General features: G+C 41.7%; 1 protein-coding gene across 10 annotated transcripts in view; it reads left to right on the top strand.

Annotated features, from left to right (window-relative positions):
• The window catches only part of ATXN7L1 (ataxin 7 like 1), a 265,888-nt gene that overhangs the window by 217,992 nt on the left and 29,843 nt on the right, over positions 1–18,053 (top strand). For all 10 annotated transcript variants that reach the window (XM_029615631.1, XM_029615630.1, XM_029615622.1 and 7 more), the window contains 4 exons: positions 10,310–10,392; positions 13,699–13,955; positions 15,260–15,452; positions 17,374–17,495. In XM_029615631.1, the coding sequence (XP_029471491.1) occupies positions 10,310–10,392; positions 13,699–13,955; positions 15,260–15,452; positions 17,374–17,495 (655 nt within the window). The remainder of the gene's footprint in view (positions 1–10,309; positions 10,393–13,698; positions 13,956–15,259; positions 15,453–17,373; positions 17,496–18,053) is intronic.

Below are 18,053 nucleotides of genomic sequence, written 5' to 3'. Positions count from 1 at the left end.
GCACACAGGAAGAGTGGGATGTGTATCTGATGAACTTAAGGTGGTCCAACAGGTAGATAAAGCAAAGGTAAAAGCCAGAAAGATGCCTGACTGCATAGGGCTAGGAATGATCAGCAGAAAAAGGAAGGTGATATTGCCTCTGTATAGGTCCCTGATGAGACCTCACTTGGAATACTTTGTATAAACTACACCTTCAAAAGGATATAAACCGAATGGAGTCGGTCTGGAGGGTGGCTACTAAAATGGTCAGTAGTCTTCATTCTAAAACCTATAGGGATAGACTTAAAGATCTAAACATGTATACCCTAGAGGAAAGTTGAGATGGGGAGATATGATAGAGACATTCAGATATTGCAAAGGTTTCCATGCACAGGAGGTGAGCCTTTTTCAAAGGAAAGGAGGCTCTAGAACAAGGGCCCATGAGATGAGGTTGAAAGCAAATAGATTCAGGAGTAATCTTAGGAAATATTGCTTTACAGAGAGGGTGGTGAATGTGTGGAACAATCTCGCAGTGGCAGTGATGGAGACAAAAACGGTATCTGAATCCAAGAAAGCATAGAATAAATACAGGAGTTCTCTAAGGAAGTGATGAGAATTATAATGCAAAATTAATTGGGGGAATCAGCAGACTGGATTGTGTGTTTAACATTTTTTTTCCTTGCACAGTATGTAAGGAAAGCATAAGGCTCGTGGGTTTCTCATTGATTTCCAGTATTTGACTCTCCGAACCTCTTGGAAAGTTCTGGAAAGTTATGAGTTCAGCATTTCTCAGGGCTCTGTGGTGGTTGTCGAATATGTTGAAATGGTTTGAACATCAGTCTCTGTTTCAGCCTGTTGAAAACATACTTTTATTTACACTGTTTTTATTTAAGTGATTTTTTTCTTTTTTTACATTACCATAAAACATTTTAACTTGTTTGCTTTCTGGAATCTTGTTTATACTTCAGGTTTGTTAAAATAATTAAAATAACAGAGACGTTCAAGTAAACCACACAAGCAGCAGAGGGATCTAGAGCTTTTTGCCTTATAACTGTGTTCCCTTCAAAGAGATACGCAGCTTTAAGCCCTGGCACTATGCATCAGTGTCTCCTGCTGCTCAAAAAATGTGAAGATTCAGGGAATTCTGTCAGGGCTGAGCTTGGTGGGGGTGGAAGAGTAGAGAGAGAGAGAAGGATTAAACTGTCCAAACCATACATAAGCAACCCTATGTTGAGAACAAAAGCTTCACAAAGTCAAACTAAATTAGTACAGATTACATAAAAGGGGAAATGAATCCACTGCAGTGTTTCGTTTTTTTCTTTAATTCTGCATGGGATGCAAGATTGTGCCCACAGATTTAAAGGATGCACACATGCACAAAATCCCATTGCATGCTGGGGAAAAACCTTAGCGGTGTATAGTGCTGTTCTGTTACACTTACAGCTGCATTGGAGACAAAATGGGAGAGATCTTTTTGTGTATCCGACCCAAGTCATCTCCAGTACAAGAAAACTGAGGATGTTTTACATTTTTCCCCAATTGGGAGGTGGGGGTGAAGGCATTTCAGCTTATCAGCATAGTTGAAATTTCTCTTTAAACAGAAATTGTAGCACCCATGTTAGCACAATCTGCTGGTGTCTGATTGGTCAATGAATATAGTACCATGTGACATTTATTTATTTATTTATTTATTTTTAGATTTTTATATACCGGTGTTCCTGTATTAAAATACAGATCACATCGGTTTACATTGAAACATAAAAATTACGCCAAGAGGCGGTACATATAACAAGGTTATAGAACTTGGAAAACATGGAAAACAGGTTCGAAAAATAACATTGAGAAAATTGTATAGTCTCTTTGAGAAACCAAATCATAAAATAAGGCGTAATTGTCTAAGATAAATGTGATCTGCAGAAGGGATTGCGATGGTGAGAAAAACTTGATAGCTGGAGGTAAAAAATAATCAAAGTTCTGGAAAAGCTTGGCTAAAGAGCCAGGTTTTAATTTTCTTTTTGAAGGAAGCGAAGCAGATCTCAAGACGGATGTCTGGCGGGAGCATGTTCCATTGGACGGGTCCTGCTAAAGAGATGGTACGTTTCTGATGTAAGGATATTGTTGAAGGAACAAAGAGTGTGCCTTTATAAGCTCCTCTGATAGGTCTAGATGAAGAGTGAAAACGAAGTTGGGTACTTAAGTGGAGTGGGGATATGTTGTAAATAGATTTATGAATTGCTGTGTATACTTTATAGAGAATCCTTTGCTTAATAGGCAGCCAGTGGAGGAGTTTTAGTATGGGGGTTATATGGTCTCTTTTATTTGTATTGGTAAGGATTCTAGCTGCAGAGTTTTGAATCATCTGGAGGGGTTTGATGGATGAGGTAGGGAGACCAAAAAGGAGCGAGTTGCAATAATCGATTTTTGTTAGAATAATGGTTTGTAGAACCATCCGAAAATCATTGAAGTGGAGAAGTGGTTTCAATTTTCTCAGGACAAGAAGTTTATAGAAGCAGTCTTTAGTGGTGGTGCTTATAAATTTTTTGAAGTTAAGCTGATTATCTATCATGACGCCTAGATCACGTACATATGGTGAGTGATTAATTATAGGAGTGGTAGAAATGAGTGGGACAGCTGGGTATATTAGATTGTTATTAACGTCATGATTGATAATTAAGATCTCGGTTTTGTTGTTGTTGAGAATAAGGCTGAGACTGGATAGAAGATGATTGATTAGTTGCAAGCAATTATTCCAGTGAATCAAGGTTTTGTGTAGGGATTCTGAGATTGGGATGAGTATTTGGATGTCATCCGCGTAAATGTAGTGTGTTAGGTTTAGATTATTAAGAAGACGACAGAGAGGGAGAAGGTAAATGTTGAAAAGGGTTGGAGAGAGGGAGGAACCTTGAGGGACTCCTTGATTTGCTGGGACCGGGTGTGATTCTTTGTTGTTTATCTTTACCTTGAATTGTCTATTAACCAGGAAGGACTTGAACCAGCTGACTACTGTTCCCTTAATGCCTATGTCTATCAGACCTTGTAATAAAGATGAATGGTTGACAGTGTCAAAAGCCGCAGAGAGATCTAAAAGAATAAGGAGGTGAGGTTGTTTTTTATCCATATTAGTTAGAATATTGTCGGTGAGAGAGATAAGTAGGGATTCAGTGCTTAACGATTTACGAAAACCGTACTGGGAAGGTGCAAGAATGTAGTTTTCTTCCAGGTACTCTGATAGTTGTCTATTGACTATCTTTTCCATAATTTTGGCGATCATTGGCAAATTGGCTATTGGGCGGAAGTTAGCTGGATCTGTGGCCGGAAGATTTGGTTTTTTAAGAAGAGGTTTAAGAATTGCTAGTTTAAGTTGGTCAGGAACTAGACCTTGGGAAAGAGAGCAATTAATGATATCGGCAATTGGCTTTGAAATGGTATTCCTTATAGCAATGAGGAGGTTGTTTGGAATTGTGTCTAAGGGATGAGAGGATGGTTTCATTTTCTTGAGAATATTTTCGATCTCAAGAGCTGATGTGGTTTCAAAAGTTTCTAGAGTCGTATTTAGTTTTGGTGGAGTATTAGGTGGAGATGGAGAAGAACTAGATGAAGAGAAAGAAACAGTCAATTTATCAATTTTTTCCTTGAAGTATTCAGCTAGTTCGGAGGCTTTGTTGAGAGCTTGATCATCTGGGATGGTAGGAGGGGTTGGTTTAGTGAGGGCAGAAACGTAGGAGAAGAGTGCTTTCGAATCAAAGATGAAATGATGTATTTTTTTAGAGAAAAAGTCTCTCTTAGTTTTAAGAATGTTGATCCTGTAGGCATTGAGAGTGGTTTTGTATACAGCTAATGTTGTGGGGGATGGGTTTTTTCTCCATGTGTGTTCTTTATTTCTTAGTTTTTGTTTAAGCAGCTTCAATTCAGTGGTGAACCAGGGTTTTCTGTTGTCAGGCGAAGGTTGTACTACTTTGGTGATTGAAGGACAGGTTAGATCTGCAATTTTATTGGTGATGTTGCACCATGAAGATATGGCTGTAGAAGCGTTGGAGAGATCAAGTTGAGATAATTCATTAGAGAGATGGTTGCTAAGAAGGTCTGTGGAACAGGGTTTCCTAAATTGGATAGTGGTTTTTGGGAATGAAGTGGGAAGATGTCCTGAGAGCTTGAGTGTCGTGTTGATAATTTGATGGTCCGTCCAAGGGACAGGAGAACAAGAGGGTGAATCAGGGGGCAAGATACACTGATTAATGAAAATAAGGTCCAACGTGTGGCCTGCTTTATGGGTTGGGCTTTTTATTATTTGTGTGAAACCCATATAGCTGAGTGATGAAAGTAGGGTAACACAGTTTGCTGTTTGTGGTGAAGCATCGACATGTATGTTGAAATCTCCCAATAAAATGGCAGGTTTATCTGGGTTGAAATATTTGGCGGTAAGTTCAATGACCGGAGAGGGGTCAGAGTCTATAGTTCCAGGAGGAGCGTAGATTAGGCCAATTTGTAGATGCTCGGATTTAAAAACTGCAAACTCTATGTTCGATGTGATGTTTGAATATTGTAAAGTGAAACCTAGCTCTTTCTTGGATGCTAGGAACAGACCTCCTCCCTTTCTTTTGAGTCTAGGGATGGAAAAAAAATTGTAAAGTTGAGTAGGTAGTTGGTTTAAAAGAGCTATATCTGTGGGTTTAAGCCATGTTTCTGTGATTGCACAGATATCTGGGTTTACTTCTGTAAGGTAATCATTTAAGATGTGAGTTTTTTTTCGAAAGCGATTGTGCGTTGAAAAGTGTTAGGGATAGAAGAGAAAGGCCCAGGAATTGAGTGATAGGTGAAATCATAATTGGAATTAGCCTTTGTTGACGGTTGTAATGTTGTGGTAGAGGTTTAGTTTGATGATTGCGTTGTTTCCTGATGATAGGAATGGAGTATGAACCATGGCAAAAATGGTGATGTAAGGGGATTGGGAAACCAGTTAGCATGTTGGTTGTTGATGTTGACTCAGCTGTCTTGACTCTTGTTGCCTATGTAAACCTAAAGTTTTGAGGGTGAAACGCTGAGATCTTTACAAGATATGAAAGGAGAATGACGTGGCCAATGAAGCAGGTTCTGTTCTCAGGGGCTGCACAAAGGGTGGTCCGAGTGATGGATGCTGGAGGTTGAGGTTGAGAGAGGACCGAGTGAAGTAAGCTGGAGTTTGAGTGTAGTCCGAATGATGGATGGTAGAGATTGAGTGCGGTTCGAGTGAAGGAAGCTGGAGTTTGAGTGTAGTCCGAGTGATGGATGATAGAGATAGAGAGTAGTCCGAGTGAAGAAGCTGGAGGTTGAGTGTAGTCCGAGTGATGGATGATAGAGATAGAGAGTAGTCCGAGTGAAGAAGCTGGAGGTTGAGTACGGTCCGAGTGATGGATGATAGAGATTGAGTGCGGTTCGAGTGAAGAAGCTGGAGGTTGAGTGTAGTCCGAGTGAAGGAAGCTGGAGTTTGAGTGTAGTCCGAGTGATGGATGATAGAGATAGAGAGTAGTCCGAGTGAAGAAGCTGGAGGTTGAGTACGGTCCGAGTGATGGATGATAGAGATTGAGTGCGGTTCGAGTGAAGAAGCTGGAGGTTGAGTGTAGTCCGAGTGAAGAAGCTGGAGGTTGAGTGTAGTCCGAGTGAAGAAGCTGGAGGTTGAGTGTAGTCCGAGTGAAGAAGCTGGAGGTTGAGTGTAGTCCGAGTGATGGATGATAGAGATAGAGTGTAGTCCGAGTGAAGAAGCTGGAGGTTGAGTGTAGTCCTATTGATGGATGCTGGAGGTTTGTTTGTTTATGGGTATCTGAAAGAGGAATGTGACGCAGAGAGGGTCCCTGGTCAAAAGGAGGGCGGGTGCATTTGCTTTGTAGTCGAGAGATTAGCAGCCGAAGGAGGGGATGGCTGAGGTTGAAGTCAGGAGATGAATATCCTTCTTACTTTTACCTTTTTTTTTTTTTTTTTTTTTTTTTTTCTATTATCTACTTCTTCTTGAGACTCAGAGGCTGCACGAAGGGGCGCACAAAGGGGCAAGCCCCTTTGTCGCGCTCCTTCGGCGCGCGACGCTGGCGCGCGGCGCCTGCAGGTCTTAAAATTTAAACCTCCCTCTCCGCTGCTAATTGGATGTCCCCTGGGTGGTGGGCGGGTCCCAGAGCCGCGAGGGTGGGCGGCGCGGCTGGCTGGAGGCGAGATCGGTGTCTGGGCTCGCCGGGGGAAGGAGAGACAAGGAGGCCTTACCCCGACGGGTCTGGGCGCCGATCGCGCAGGCCTTCACTCCCTCGGAGCACAGCAGCAACGGTGGCGAAAGTGTCAGCGGAGGTCCGGGACAGTCTGAAGCGGCGCCTGCAGGTCTTAAAATTTAAACCTCCCTCTCCGCTGCTAATTGGATGTCCCCTGGGTGGTGGGCGGGTCCCAGAGCCGCCCACCATGTCCACTATGTCCCAGACATAGCGCTATAGACCAGTCAGAGCCAGTGTGTGTAACATTATTTGATCACTCTTGTCAAAATGACTTCTCCCCAAAGGAGCTTCCTAAAGAATTTTAATGAGTAGTAGCAGAAATAAGTGTAAAATATGTTTATTACTACTTATCCTGTGTACGTAGCCGACTCTTACAAAGACTTATGACATGCCTTTGCAATAGGTCAAACAGATGGTGTATATAGGACCTTGGGTGGCAGGGGTATCCCAGCGTGCCCCTTCCTCAGGGGTGAACTGTATCCAAATCCTGTTGTTCTACTCCAGTAAGGCAAATCGCATGCTAGTGACATGACCAGCATGGCTCCTTTTATTTACAGAGTTGATCACAGGATCCGTTTCTGTCTTCCAAATGGTAGCATTTGTAATCACTTTACAGCATTCACGGAAAGGTTCCCCTCTGCTGCTAGCAGAAGGATCTCCTTTCCCACCGGCAAAGAGCTTCAGGGGCACTGGCTTCCCTCTTGCACCCCACAGCACTGGAGTTCAGGGAGAGTTTCCTGGGAGCGCCACCGAACAGCGGGCCCACCTCCTCCAGTCTCCTCACAGTGGATTCATGGGCTCCAGGGAGGAAGACTAAGAACCAATGTCAGGAAGTATTTCTTCACGAAAAGGGTGGTGGATGCCTGGAATGCCCTTCCGGAGGAAGTGGTAAAGTCTAAAACTGTGAACGACTTCAAAGGGGCGTGGGATAACCACTGTGGATCCATCAAGTCTAGAGGGCGTGAATAAAGAGGAGGCATTCAAACACTGCACGGAGCGGCAGTAGCCACAGAGGCATTCAAACACTGCACGGAGCGGCAGTAGCCACAGAGGCATTCACGGAGCGGGATGCCAGTGGCCAGTAGTTGGTGTTCCACCTTCACGGAGCGGAAGGATGGAGGGCTGCTATCTCCAAAAAAACCAAAAAACAAACAAAAAAATAAAAACAGGGGTGGGTAAGAGTATGGGGTAAGGGTGTGGCCTGCTTGTTACAGCAGTTGCTACCCCTAATTAAGCTGGATGTTCACTTGGATGCAGATACGGAGCTGCTCTCTAAATTGGTGGTGGGGTGGAGGAGAATTAGGGCTGGAGGGTACTGGAAGCCAATAGTAACAGGTGGGAGAGGAAAAAAGGGGGAAAAAAATGGATAAAGTGCGTAGCTTGCTGGGCAGACTAGATGGGCTGTTTGGTCTTCTTCTGCCGTCATTTCTATGTTTCTATGGAAGCTAGCTTACTTTTCACACAGAAAAGATTATTTTTCGACATCCAGACCTCTCTTGGGAATTTACGGAATTGCAATTCTTTTTTGCTCAGACTTTTTTGCTCAGACTTCTTTATTTTGAAGGTCCTGCAGCCTTGCCAGGGGAGTCAGTTGTCCTGGCCCTTTCCGTTGCAGCTACTTCCCGCACATTGGGCTGGATTTTCAAAAGTATACGCGTGCCCGACCTATTTTAAAAAGCCCGGCCACATGTGTAAAACCCCAGGACGTGCATAAGTCCCGGGGCCGGTGGGGAGGGCTAGAGGCCCCGGCACAGCAGCCATTTGTCGCTGTGCCGAGGGATCGCATGCCAGCAGGCTGCCGGCATACACAACCTGCGCCTGCTTTAAGCAGGCGCAAAAGGTAAGATACATTTTTTTTTGGGGGGGGGGGGGTTAGGATAGGGCTAGGGGATGGGTAGGTTAGGGGAAGGGGTAGGAAGATTAGATTAGGGATAAGGAAGTTCCCTCCCAGGCCGATCCTAAATTGGAGCGGCCTGGGAGGGAACAGGGGAAGGCCGCAGGTGGCGCATGCAAGTTGCACTAATGTGCACCCCCTTGCGCACACTGACCCCCAATTTTATAACATGCGCGCGCATGTTATAAAATCGGGAGTCCATGTACGAGCACCGGGTAGCACGCGCACATGTATGCCCGCGTGTAGGTTTTAAAATCCTACCCCATTGCGTTTTCCCTCCTGACCCTCTCTTTTAACGGAAAGACTCCGGATCTTTCTCATTAACTTCCCAATTATTCCATAGATCCAGCCACATGGCGTTCCTAAGGCAAACTATTACTTAACCACAAGACTCTTAGGTATATATATATTTATTTTTTTTTAAATAATACACAGTACCTGAGGATAGTGCAGATTTTTTTTTTTTTAAAGAGCAATAAGTTTCTACTGATATGGGTTGGGCTTTTTTATTTTTAAAAATGTTTCTTCTTTTTGTAGCAGCCCAGCCCAACACAGCAGGCCCCAATCAGGAAAAGGTACTTAGAAAAGGATTTATGCTTCAGGAACAAAATAAAGAAAATTTTATAGGCCTCCAGCAGATTCCTGGAGCTCCCGCTCAGCAGCTCACTGAGTTTACTGCAGCTGTCGCTGCTCAGAGTTTATTTCTCCTCTGGCACGGCTCTGAGATCAGGACACAGTTTTAGAAATGCATTAACCGAGAACCTGACGTCGATAATGGGAGTTTTCAGAATTGGGCAACTGCCAGTGAGGCTGCATGTTTGTTTTGCTTTCTAGGCTGGTGTGTTTTTCCTCAGCTGATGAGGTCTAGAATATGCAACCTCCCTACAGAGACACCTGCAACTACATTTGCTGTGCTTACCATGATCATGGTTTTCGATTACTTCTGCATTGCTTTTTTTTCATCCCCTTTTCTGGCTGTTACTGTAGCTTCTGCCTGGGGCTCAATGCAGTGATCTAATTTCAGATAAGTTTGTGTTTCATTTGCTAATTTTGTAAGAGATATGGTCAAAGCTTCTAGTAGATTGAAAACATGTTTGTTCTCTTGACTAATGTAGGGTCAATCATAGGAAAATATAGTATTTTTTCTCTCCGAAACACTATAGTATTATGTAATGAGATATGAATAAAATACTGTCCAGAAATGGTAATGAGCAATTTTATTTTAAAACAGACCATAGGACAAGTTATCGTAGTAATGTTGAGCCCTGTATTGGTTATAAATTAGATAATCAAGTTAATGTTTGAAATTATTTAAAGCATTATCTCTGATACCCTAAGAGCAGCCATGTTTGCAAAAGAATTGCAGATGACAGAGTGCAGAATGGAATGTGATTGGTTCATGCCGAAACCTCATGGAGTGCACGAACCAATCAGATCCAGTGGAGGTGAGATCATTTGGGACACAGTGCTCAGCATTACTGCTGGCTTGAAAGTAATTAAAAAAAAAAAACAACCTAGAACTTAACAGTAGTGTAGGTAATTGATACACAGAAACTGCCTACCAAGTGTATTTTTCAAATATTGTACAGTGAGCAGTGAGAATAATTTTCTTTTAATACCTGAGGGACAGATAAGGCACAGGATGTTACAGTGGATACATTTCTATAGAGAAAAATTTCATCAAACTAGTTCTGTGGTCCTGAATATAAAGTCCAGCAGCAGAGAGAGATGTATATATATATATATATATATATATATATATATAAGGTTTGCAGGAGGTTTAATCCTCCCATTTTGGCTGGGTTCCAAGCTGTTTTGTGCCTCCAGTGGGGTCAGGTGGCAGGGCATTAACCCTACTGCCTGCTCGGCCCCTCTCCCCTCCCGCATGTTATTCAGGTTCTCAGTCTTTGCCAAAAGGCTAAGAAGGGACTGTTCTCAGCACATGGCTCTGATCTTGTTTGATCTCAGCCAGAAAAGGGCAGAGACGACAAACTTATTCTGAGGGCAAAACTGAGCTGTCCTACCTTGTGTTTCATTCCAAAACAGAAGAGAAGTTTCAGAGGATGGAGGGAGAGGGTGGGTTCTTTCTGCTCATAGTTCCACTAATCTAAGCTTGCATGAATATGGAAGATACCAGGTTTGATCTTGGTTTTCTTAAACAACATCCTCTTTGTATTTTTGATGCTGAGCTGCTTTTCTTTAACAGAGAGAGAATTTGACCCAAATAAACACTGCGGCGTATTGGATCCCGAGACAAAGAAACCATGCACAAGGTCGCTCACCTGCAAGGTATTTTGTGAATATGCAAAGTAGCTGATACTTCTTTACCAGTGTTTTAAAATGATCGGACTCATATGTTTGTCTGTGTGGGGTCTGTAGTCTCTTCTTGTCTTTTTAAATTCTTTTTAGTGTTTGTCTTCTCCAACAGTTGACTGTCCTTTTCTTGGGGTGCTGATCTTCCACCGTATCAAGACTCGCATGTCTGGCGAGCAGGATTCTAAGCCAGGAATCCCACCTGGGTCTCCTGTGTGGTGCTTGCAGAGTGCTAAAAAGCATGTGCTATCTGACTAGGGTCTTTCTTATTTCTTCATAATTAATGTGGTTGCAGCGCAGCTTATGAGGTTACCCAACAACCGTTCCTTCTTCCCCAATAAAACTTAGGCTCTTTCAAAGAAATTGTTGATTTCTTTGAAGAGAATGCCCTAGCATGAGATAAAATGTCCACATAGCATAGATCCCACTATTTGAAGGTACTTAAGAAGGATATTTGGTGGCTGGAAAAAAAGAAGATTTATTTATTTATTTATTTATTTAAATGATTTTATATACCGATAGCCGTTTGCACATCGTATTGGTTTCCAGAAAACTAAAACTTTTTGACAGTGTCATTAAACAGAACTTTTGGCACTGCCATTACATAGAACAGTAAACTTTGCATATCTTAATCTCCCAGAAATACATTTGAAATACATTTTTCTGTCTCAGTGGATGGTGCTGTCATTCTCCCATTTCCCTTGGCCTGTAACCTTTGGGGTCATGTGTGATGCCTGCCTCTCTTTTGCTCTGTGCACCTCCAAAACACTGGTAAAGCTTTTTGTTTCTTCTCCTATAACAGTTCTAAAATTCATCCCTTTCTTTCCAAGCTTGCTACCAAAACACTCATCTACTCTTACCACTTCCCCTTTAGACTACAGCAACTTGCTCTTTGTGGGACTCCTGACTGGCCACCTTTCTCCACTGCAGAGAAAATTGGCTGTATGGCTTATCTTGCTTCAATGTCATGATGACCATGTAACCCTTCTGCTCAAGTTGCTGCATTGGTTACCCATCTGCTCCTGCATACAAGTCAAGGTTCTCTTATTCACCTACAAGTGCCTTCACTCTGCATCTTCTCATTATCTGTCTTAACATCTCATCTTATCATGAATGCCGGTATATAAAAACCTTAAATAAATAAAATAAATAAATAAATCTCTCCCCCATAGGACCCTTCCTGGTGAAGTTTTTATCTGTGCCCTTTCCCTCCACTGCCAATTCACAACTCTTTGCTTTCCGTCTTGCTGCACTGTATGCCTGGAATAGCATCCCTGAGTTGGTGTGCCATGCTCCCTTTCTGGTCACATTGAAATTCAGTCTAAAAGGTCACCTTTTTGAGGCTGCCTTTAATCTCTTAATAAAATACACTTCCCATTGACCCTTGTTTGTCTTGACTAGATTGTAAGTTCCATTGAGCAGGGACTGTCTCTTCTGTATAGCGTTGCTTATGTGTACTAGTGCTTTATAAGTGATATATAGTAGCAGAATAAGAGACATTTTAGAAACAAGACAATAGAAAATTCAGCAGTTTTTAGAGGGCATTTCCACTCTGTATATGTAGCATATTCAGGGCTCAGCTCACCCCAGATTGTTTTTGACTTAGGATGAAGAATGTTGGGAAAAACCCCAAATAGCATCAGTCTTAAAAATAGATATTCAGTAGATGTTTGTGGAAAACTAATTTGGAGTGGGCAAGAAGAGAAGCCACTGTGGATGCCTTATTAACACCCTCTACTCTGTCCATAGGCATGCTCACAAACCCCTGTTTGCCCTTTATTTTCCTCTGGCAGCTTTTAGGCCCAAATATATTTACTCCTGTTTGGGGATAGCATAAGTACAGATTGGATGACTTCTTGTAACCACAGAGCACCTGTTACTCCGTGGGAGCTATCTTGGCATGTTTAAATCTTTCTTACTTTTGGGTAAAATAGGAAAGCTGGCTAGAAAACCCTCTTTATTTTACTCCATAGTAGAACATCCCAAAACCATTAACAACTTTCCCCTTCTTTTTGTACTCTGGCTATAGTTTCCCATATGCAAAATCTGCCTTTAAAGGTCTATGCCGCTTTCCCTGTGAGGGGGTTGTGGCACTTGTTTTTAATAACTTTTGTCCTACCCCCAACAACCATATTAGCCTGTACAATATGTGCAACACCTCTCTCTCTCTTTTTTTAACATAGGATTTTGAATATTTTTATTTGCCAAAGTAAATCAGTTAACCCCCTCTTTGAAGTTGTTTTGAAGTTCCTAATGTGGGTGAATTGGGCCAAAGTACATTGGCAGCTCTAGTAATCATTTGTTCCTGTGAATCCTCATAATATGAGTATTCTGATAACAAGGAACTAGTATCACTACTTAACATTTCTATAGTGCTACACGACATACGCAGCACTGTGCAAACAACACAAAAAAAAAAAAAGACAGTCCCTGCTCAATAGAGCTTACAATCCAGTGAGCCAAACATACAAGACAAGGCACTTGGGGCATTTCATAAAGTAAGATGATCTTAAGAAAAGAAAAAGAAAGTTAGTTAATGAGGCTGAAAGCAGACATTCAGGCCTAAGTATTACACAGGCATTTACCCGCTGTGTGTGCATGGCTGCTTAAAGGCTCCCATTATGCCTTAGTCTTCTATACAGTAAATGTGTCTCAGAATGCATCTCTGTGCACTGTATTTGAATGAGGTATTGCCACACAATTACAGCAGTGGCTGCAGTGGAAGGCATGATAAACTGTAAGCCTCATTGGTCTCTGCACTTTGATAGGACGTCGTATTAACATCAAACAGAATGATACTGTTGAGGGATTTTACTTGGCCCTTTCTTCTCACATCAACTTTGAAAATGGTCATCTCGCTTGCAGATGAGTAGCGAGAGAGTCTGAACTGGAGCAGTACCAGGAGGTGTGCTTTTGTGGGGGAACATTAAATAATCCATATTTTAAAAAATGTCCAGGCATGTTTCATCTCAGAGTTTATATCGTCATTAGGACCCCTTTGGCAACATGAAGTGAAAAAAGGCTGCTGAACATTGCTTAGCATTTGTATTTCATAGTTGTTGATGCATTAATATGCTATTGACACTCTAAGCTCAATGAGCAGAGTGTAAATTGAGACTTTGAGCATCCTGTGCACTTCTTTAAGTCTGTAAATTATCTAAACTTTTGTACCGCAGATTTAGCATAGACAAGTGCATAGGGATGCTTAACTTTCCCATTTGCGTTCTAAAATCATTTGTGCACATTCAAAATTATTATTTACATGACTTAATGTGTTTTCAGACTCATTCACTAAGTCATCGGCGAGCAGTTCCAGGCCGCAAAAAAACATTTGATGTCCTCCTAGCAGAACATAAAGCTCGATCCAGGGAAAAAGAGGTTACAAAGGACAAAGAACATCCTCCATCTATGAGAGAAATGCATCAGAGCCAACCCACACCAGCACAAGAATTGTTATCAGGATTTTCAGTGAATTCTGGTCAGGAACCCAAAGTAACTTCTCCTGCAAAATCTAGGCCACCTAATTCTGTCCTTCCTAGGTGAGCAGTGTATTTAAAGCGTACTATTGCATCTTCTCAATGTGTTATAGTACAAATGCCTCTTCTGGAAAAGCAAATACAGAAGTGTTGGTGTTGACATCTGGAAAAATGTCATCTGCAGATACAGGAAAACTTGCACTAATCATTGCCAACAGTGCTCCATTTGTGACTGTCTATTAAACACTGCAGCTGCTTCACATTTTTTATTCAGTTGTGTCTGAATCTATATCTGTGTGTGTATATATATATAGGCCTGTATATAGATACATATTTTGCATCCTACAACTGAATGACACATCAACCATGTGTCACGAAGTTTAGTAAGATGCCCATATTTCCTATTTATCATATCTGATCATGGAAACATGTCACTGTCTTCAGGGATCAGACGTAAGTGTTGTTGATGAAGAATTGCTAAGCAGTTCTGTAAAATATCCATTCACAAAATTATTTGAAGGTTGCCTCACCTGCGCAGGTGATGTAAACCTGTTCTTGTTGGATGGAGGAGCAATATCTGATGAGGTAAGCGTCATGGCTACCATGCAGATGTTTCATTTATATTTTATTGTTCCTGGTTGACTTTCCAGCATATGACATACTGGTTATTTGCTGCTTCTTGTATTTGGGTGCACCATTTGTGTTTGCAGATAATAATTGAAGGAGAAGGTTACTCCTTTATTTGATGGGGAACAACTGAGCTGTTTATGACATCTGTAGCATCATAGTTTATTTTTCTTTACCAAATGAGTTCAAAACCAGTTTTACGTCCATTTGAAACTGCATATGTTTAGTCATCTTGGCATACGTATACAGTATTTAAGGGAGGATTTACCCCATTTCAGCATATTGTGGAGAAATGTAAATGAAGACAATGTAACGTGTTACCAAGTGCTGTGTAGCTAAGAGCCCCCAGCATCATAGAAGTGACTGTCTTAAGAGGAATGGATCCTGCTAACCAGTGATCTAGAATCCACCATTGTAGCTCCTTGGAAAAACTTCTGCCATACCTCTGTAGCAGGTTAAGAGGCTTGCTCTGATGCATTAGATGGGGGAAGGGATGGTAGAAGGGGAGTTGTGCCTGGTGACGGACCCTGTGATCAGTACTCAGGAATTCCCTTTGCTGCTTGACAGGGCATGGCATGATGGGGATCACTGAATGGCAAGTTCTGCAGTTGTTCTTGCAGAATTTGGGAAACACATAGAAGGTTTCAGTCTTGAAACCCTGTTATATAAAACCCAGTTGCTGAGCTGAGACCTGCTCCTGTAGCCATGTTACTGATCGCTTCTGTGCTTGCTTTCTGCAGACCAACCTCTGCAAATAGCATAGCTTGCAACAGTTCTTCAAACCACAGTCCTTATGTAGCAGAACCCCCTTTGCCGTCCATTGGAGGAGACCTAGCAAGCAGATTATCGAGTGATGAAGGTGAGCTAGACGGAGCGGAAGAATCTGAGAAATTAGACTGTCATTATTCCGGACACCATCCTAGACCTCTTGGGGTATGTTTCTTTCTTTTTCCGCAGTGATTTCTGCATGTTCCTTTTTATTTATTTATTTTTTTAATGTATTACAGACTTGGAGGTCACATAAAGATAAAGTACAAAACTGTTATCTTTTTACAAATAAATTAGTCCTTTAACTGCACTGGCTCATGCAAAAAAGGCACTTGAAATTTACACAACTCCAGTTATGACTAATGTCTTACACGTCTGTTCTGCTTTTATGTAAGAAATGGTTATCTTTCATAAATAGAAGTAATAGTTCTAAAAGTTTACAGTTATAAACAAAACTCGGACAACAAAATAAGTCTAGTTGATTTGAAAGGAGTGCTTCCACATGTTAAGTCACTGCTTTAGTTTACGTTTTGGGATATTTAATGTGCTAACTCACCTTTTGTTCTTTTCCATTATCCATGCATTAGTGCTGTTTTTTTCTTTTTGACCCTGCTATTTTTTCCTGCTTCTTTTGTACCTTCAGCTCAATCAAACCCAGGGCGGAGATCCTGGCATCAGGAGCCTCCATTCACAACTACCCAGGGATCTCCCTCGCTCCCCAAACATACATAGACTAGTCCACTGTTTTCCACTAGAGAAACACATAACCGATGGGGTTTCCAGGATATCTGTAATGAATATGCATGAGGCAGATTGTCATACATTGGAGACCCAATGTTTACAAATCTTACTGTATTGATTTTATTTGTATATTACGTATTTTACTTTGCGAACCGTTGGGCTCTTCATTTGGAACGACAGTATATAAAACATGCAAATAAATACAAATCTCTCACCTGCATATTCATTGTGAGATGCCTGAAAACCTGAGTGGCTAGGTGAGACTCCACAAGAGGGTTGAGAAACACTAGTCTAGTCATTGCAGCAGCAGTAGTCTTGGACCAGGAGCTATGATCCAGGGTTCCCTGCAAGTCGGAGGGAGGGGGGGTGTCTGAATCCTGCCTTAGGTGGCGCCCTTGAGCAGCAGCAGCCCTCACCCCCATCTCTCACCCCCCTCCTTGAACGCTACTTCTGCAGCATTCCCAGCCCCAGCCAACATGAGGAGCAGAAGACCTGACTCAAGGGTCAAACTGAAGGCTTTCTATGCAGCAGTGAACAGCAGTGTTACTCTGCCATCAGGCTGATCCTAATACTGTTGTTTTTTTATATATTTTTCTGTGCTTCCCCCCCCCCTTAAAGCCCTATTATAAGTTTTAATTAAACACTGCATTGATTCATTTTTAAATGAGTAGAGATTAGGAAAAGATAATGAGAAACACAGGGATGAATACCAAGAAATGTGAACCAATAACATAGAATTTAAAAGCAGACGTCAAGAGACGTTTTAAGCGGTTTTGAAAAAATGTCCGTGGATGGTGAGAATGAAACATCCTCTGAAAACCAGTTCCATTATGGGGTGCTAGAAGATTAAAATGAGAGAGGAATGGACAGAAATGTCTGTTATGTTCCGAGGATACCCGCCGTGTTAATCAAGTCCCGTAGGTTACATTGAAGCTTTGCTAGGGAGAAAGCAGTAAATTGTACAGAGCATTTTGAGCTGCAGTTGGGTAGCAATTCATTCAGTCAAGCTCTTTCTTCCTTACTTTTTTTTAAACAGGTTTGGGTGGGGAATGTGTTATCATGTGCTAGTGAAGAGTCCACAGCAAAACTTGTGTTTTTAGAATCAACAGTGGGAAAAATGGAGACTAGCAAGAAAGCTAGTTCTTCCCCCACAGGTTGTCATAGCATCCACCGTTGGTCATCCAACTGGGATAAATCAGAACCAGTCTTGTTACTTTTTTTTGTTGTTGTCTCTCTTCTACCTCGGAAAGTAAAAGAAAAACTGATATACATCTTTGTTTAACATTTTATCATGTTTACATCTACTTATCACCTGCAAATAAAGCCTTGGTGTGTCTCTTGACAGTTTTGCTCATTCGGCAGTCGATTAATGGGGAGAGGGTACTATGTATTTGATAGAAGATGGGATCGATTTCGATTTGCATTAAACTCCATGGTGGAAAAACACTTGAATTCACAGATGTGGAAGTAAGTGATTGATTTTTTTTTTTGTTGCTTTATGTAGGTTAGTTTGGGAGGGGGGGGGGCAATTTTATTTTTCATTTTTAATTTAATTTTCGTGTGTGTTGCATTGTAAAGATTTATATTTGTTTAATCCATCATTCTCTTCAGACTGAGCTTTCTTACTGAAATGTGCTTGTCCTGCCACCTTTTGCTCCAGTTCAAGGGATTATGGGCAAGTGATATCAGGAATCCACGTGAAAAGTCCTGTCTGTACTAAAGAGATAGCAAGCAGTGACTCCTAATGAGCAAAATAATTATTACAGTCTGAAAAGTGCAGTCTCATGCATTCAGGGAACAGAAATGCAAGGGAGCAGTGTATGAGGGCTGAAATAATGACATGCGCCATGCAGGAAATATGCCTTACAGATTTCAAGGTAATGAAATAGTGTGATAAGGCAGTGGCCAAAGCCAGAGAAATGCTAGGGTGCGTAGAGAGAGGCATAAAAGAAGTGATGATGCCTCTATCTAAGTCTTTGGCAAGAGAACACCTAGAGTGTGGTGTCCAGTTCTCGAAACAATATC

The sequence above is a fragment of the Rhinatrema bivittatum genome, chromosome 9 (assembly GCF_901001135.1).
Source record: "Rhinatrema bivittatum chromosome 9, aRhiBiv1.1, whole genome shotgun sequence".
NCBI lineage: Eukaryota > Metazoa > Chordata > Amphibia > Gymnophiona > Rhinatrematidae > Rhinatrema > Rhinatrema bivittatum.
The sequence above is the reverse complement of the archived record's forward strand: the minus strand, read 5'-3'. Positions and strand labels throughout refer to the sequence as shown.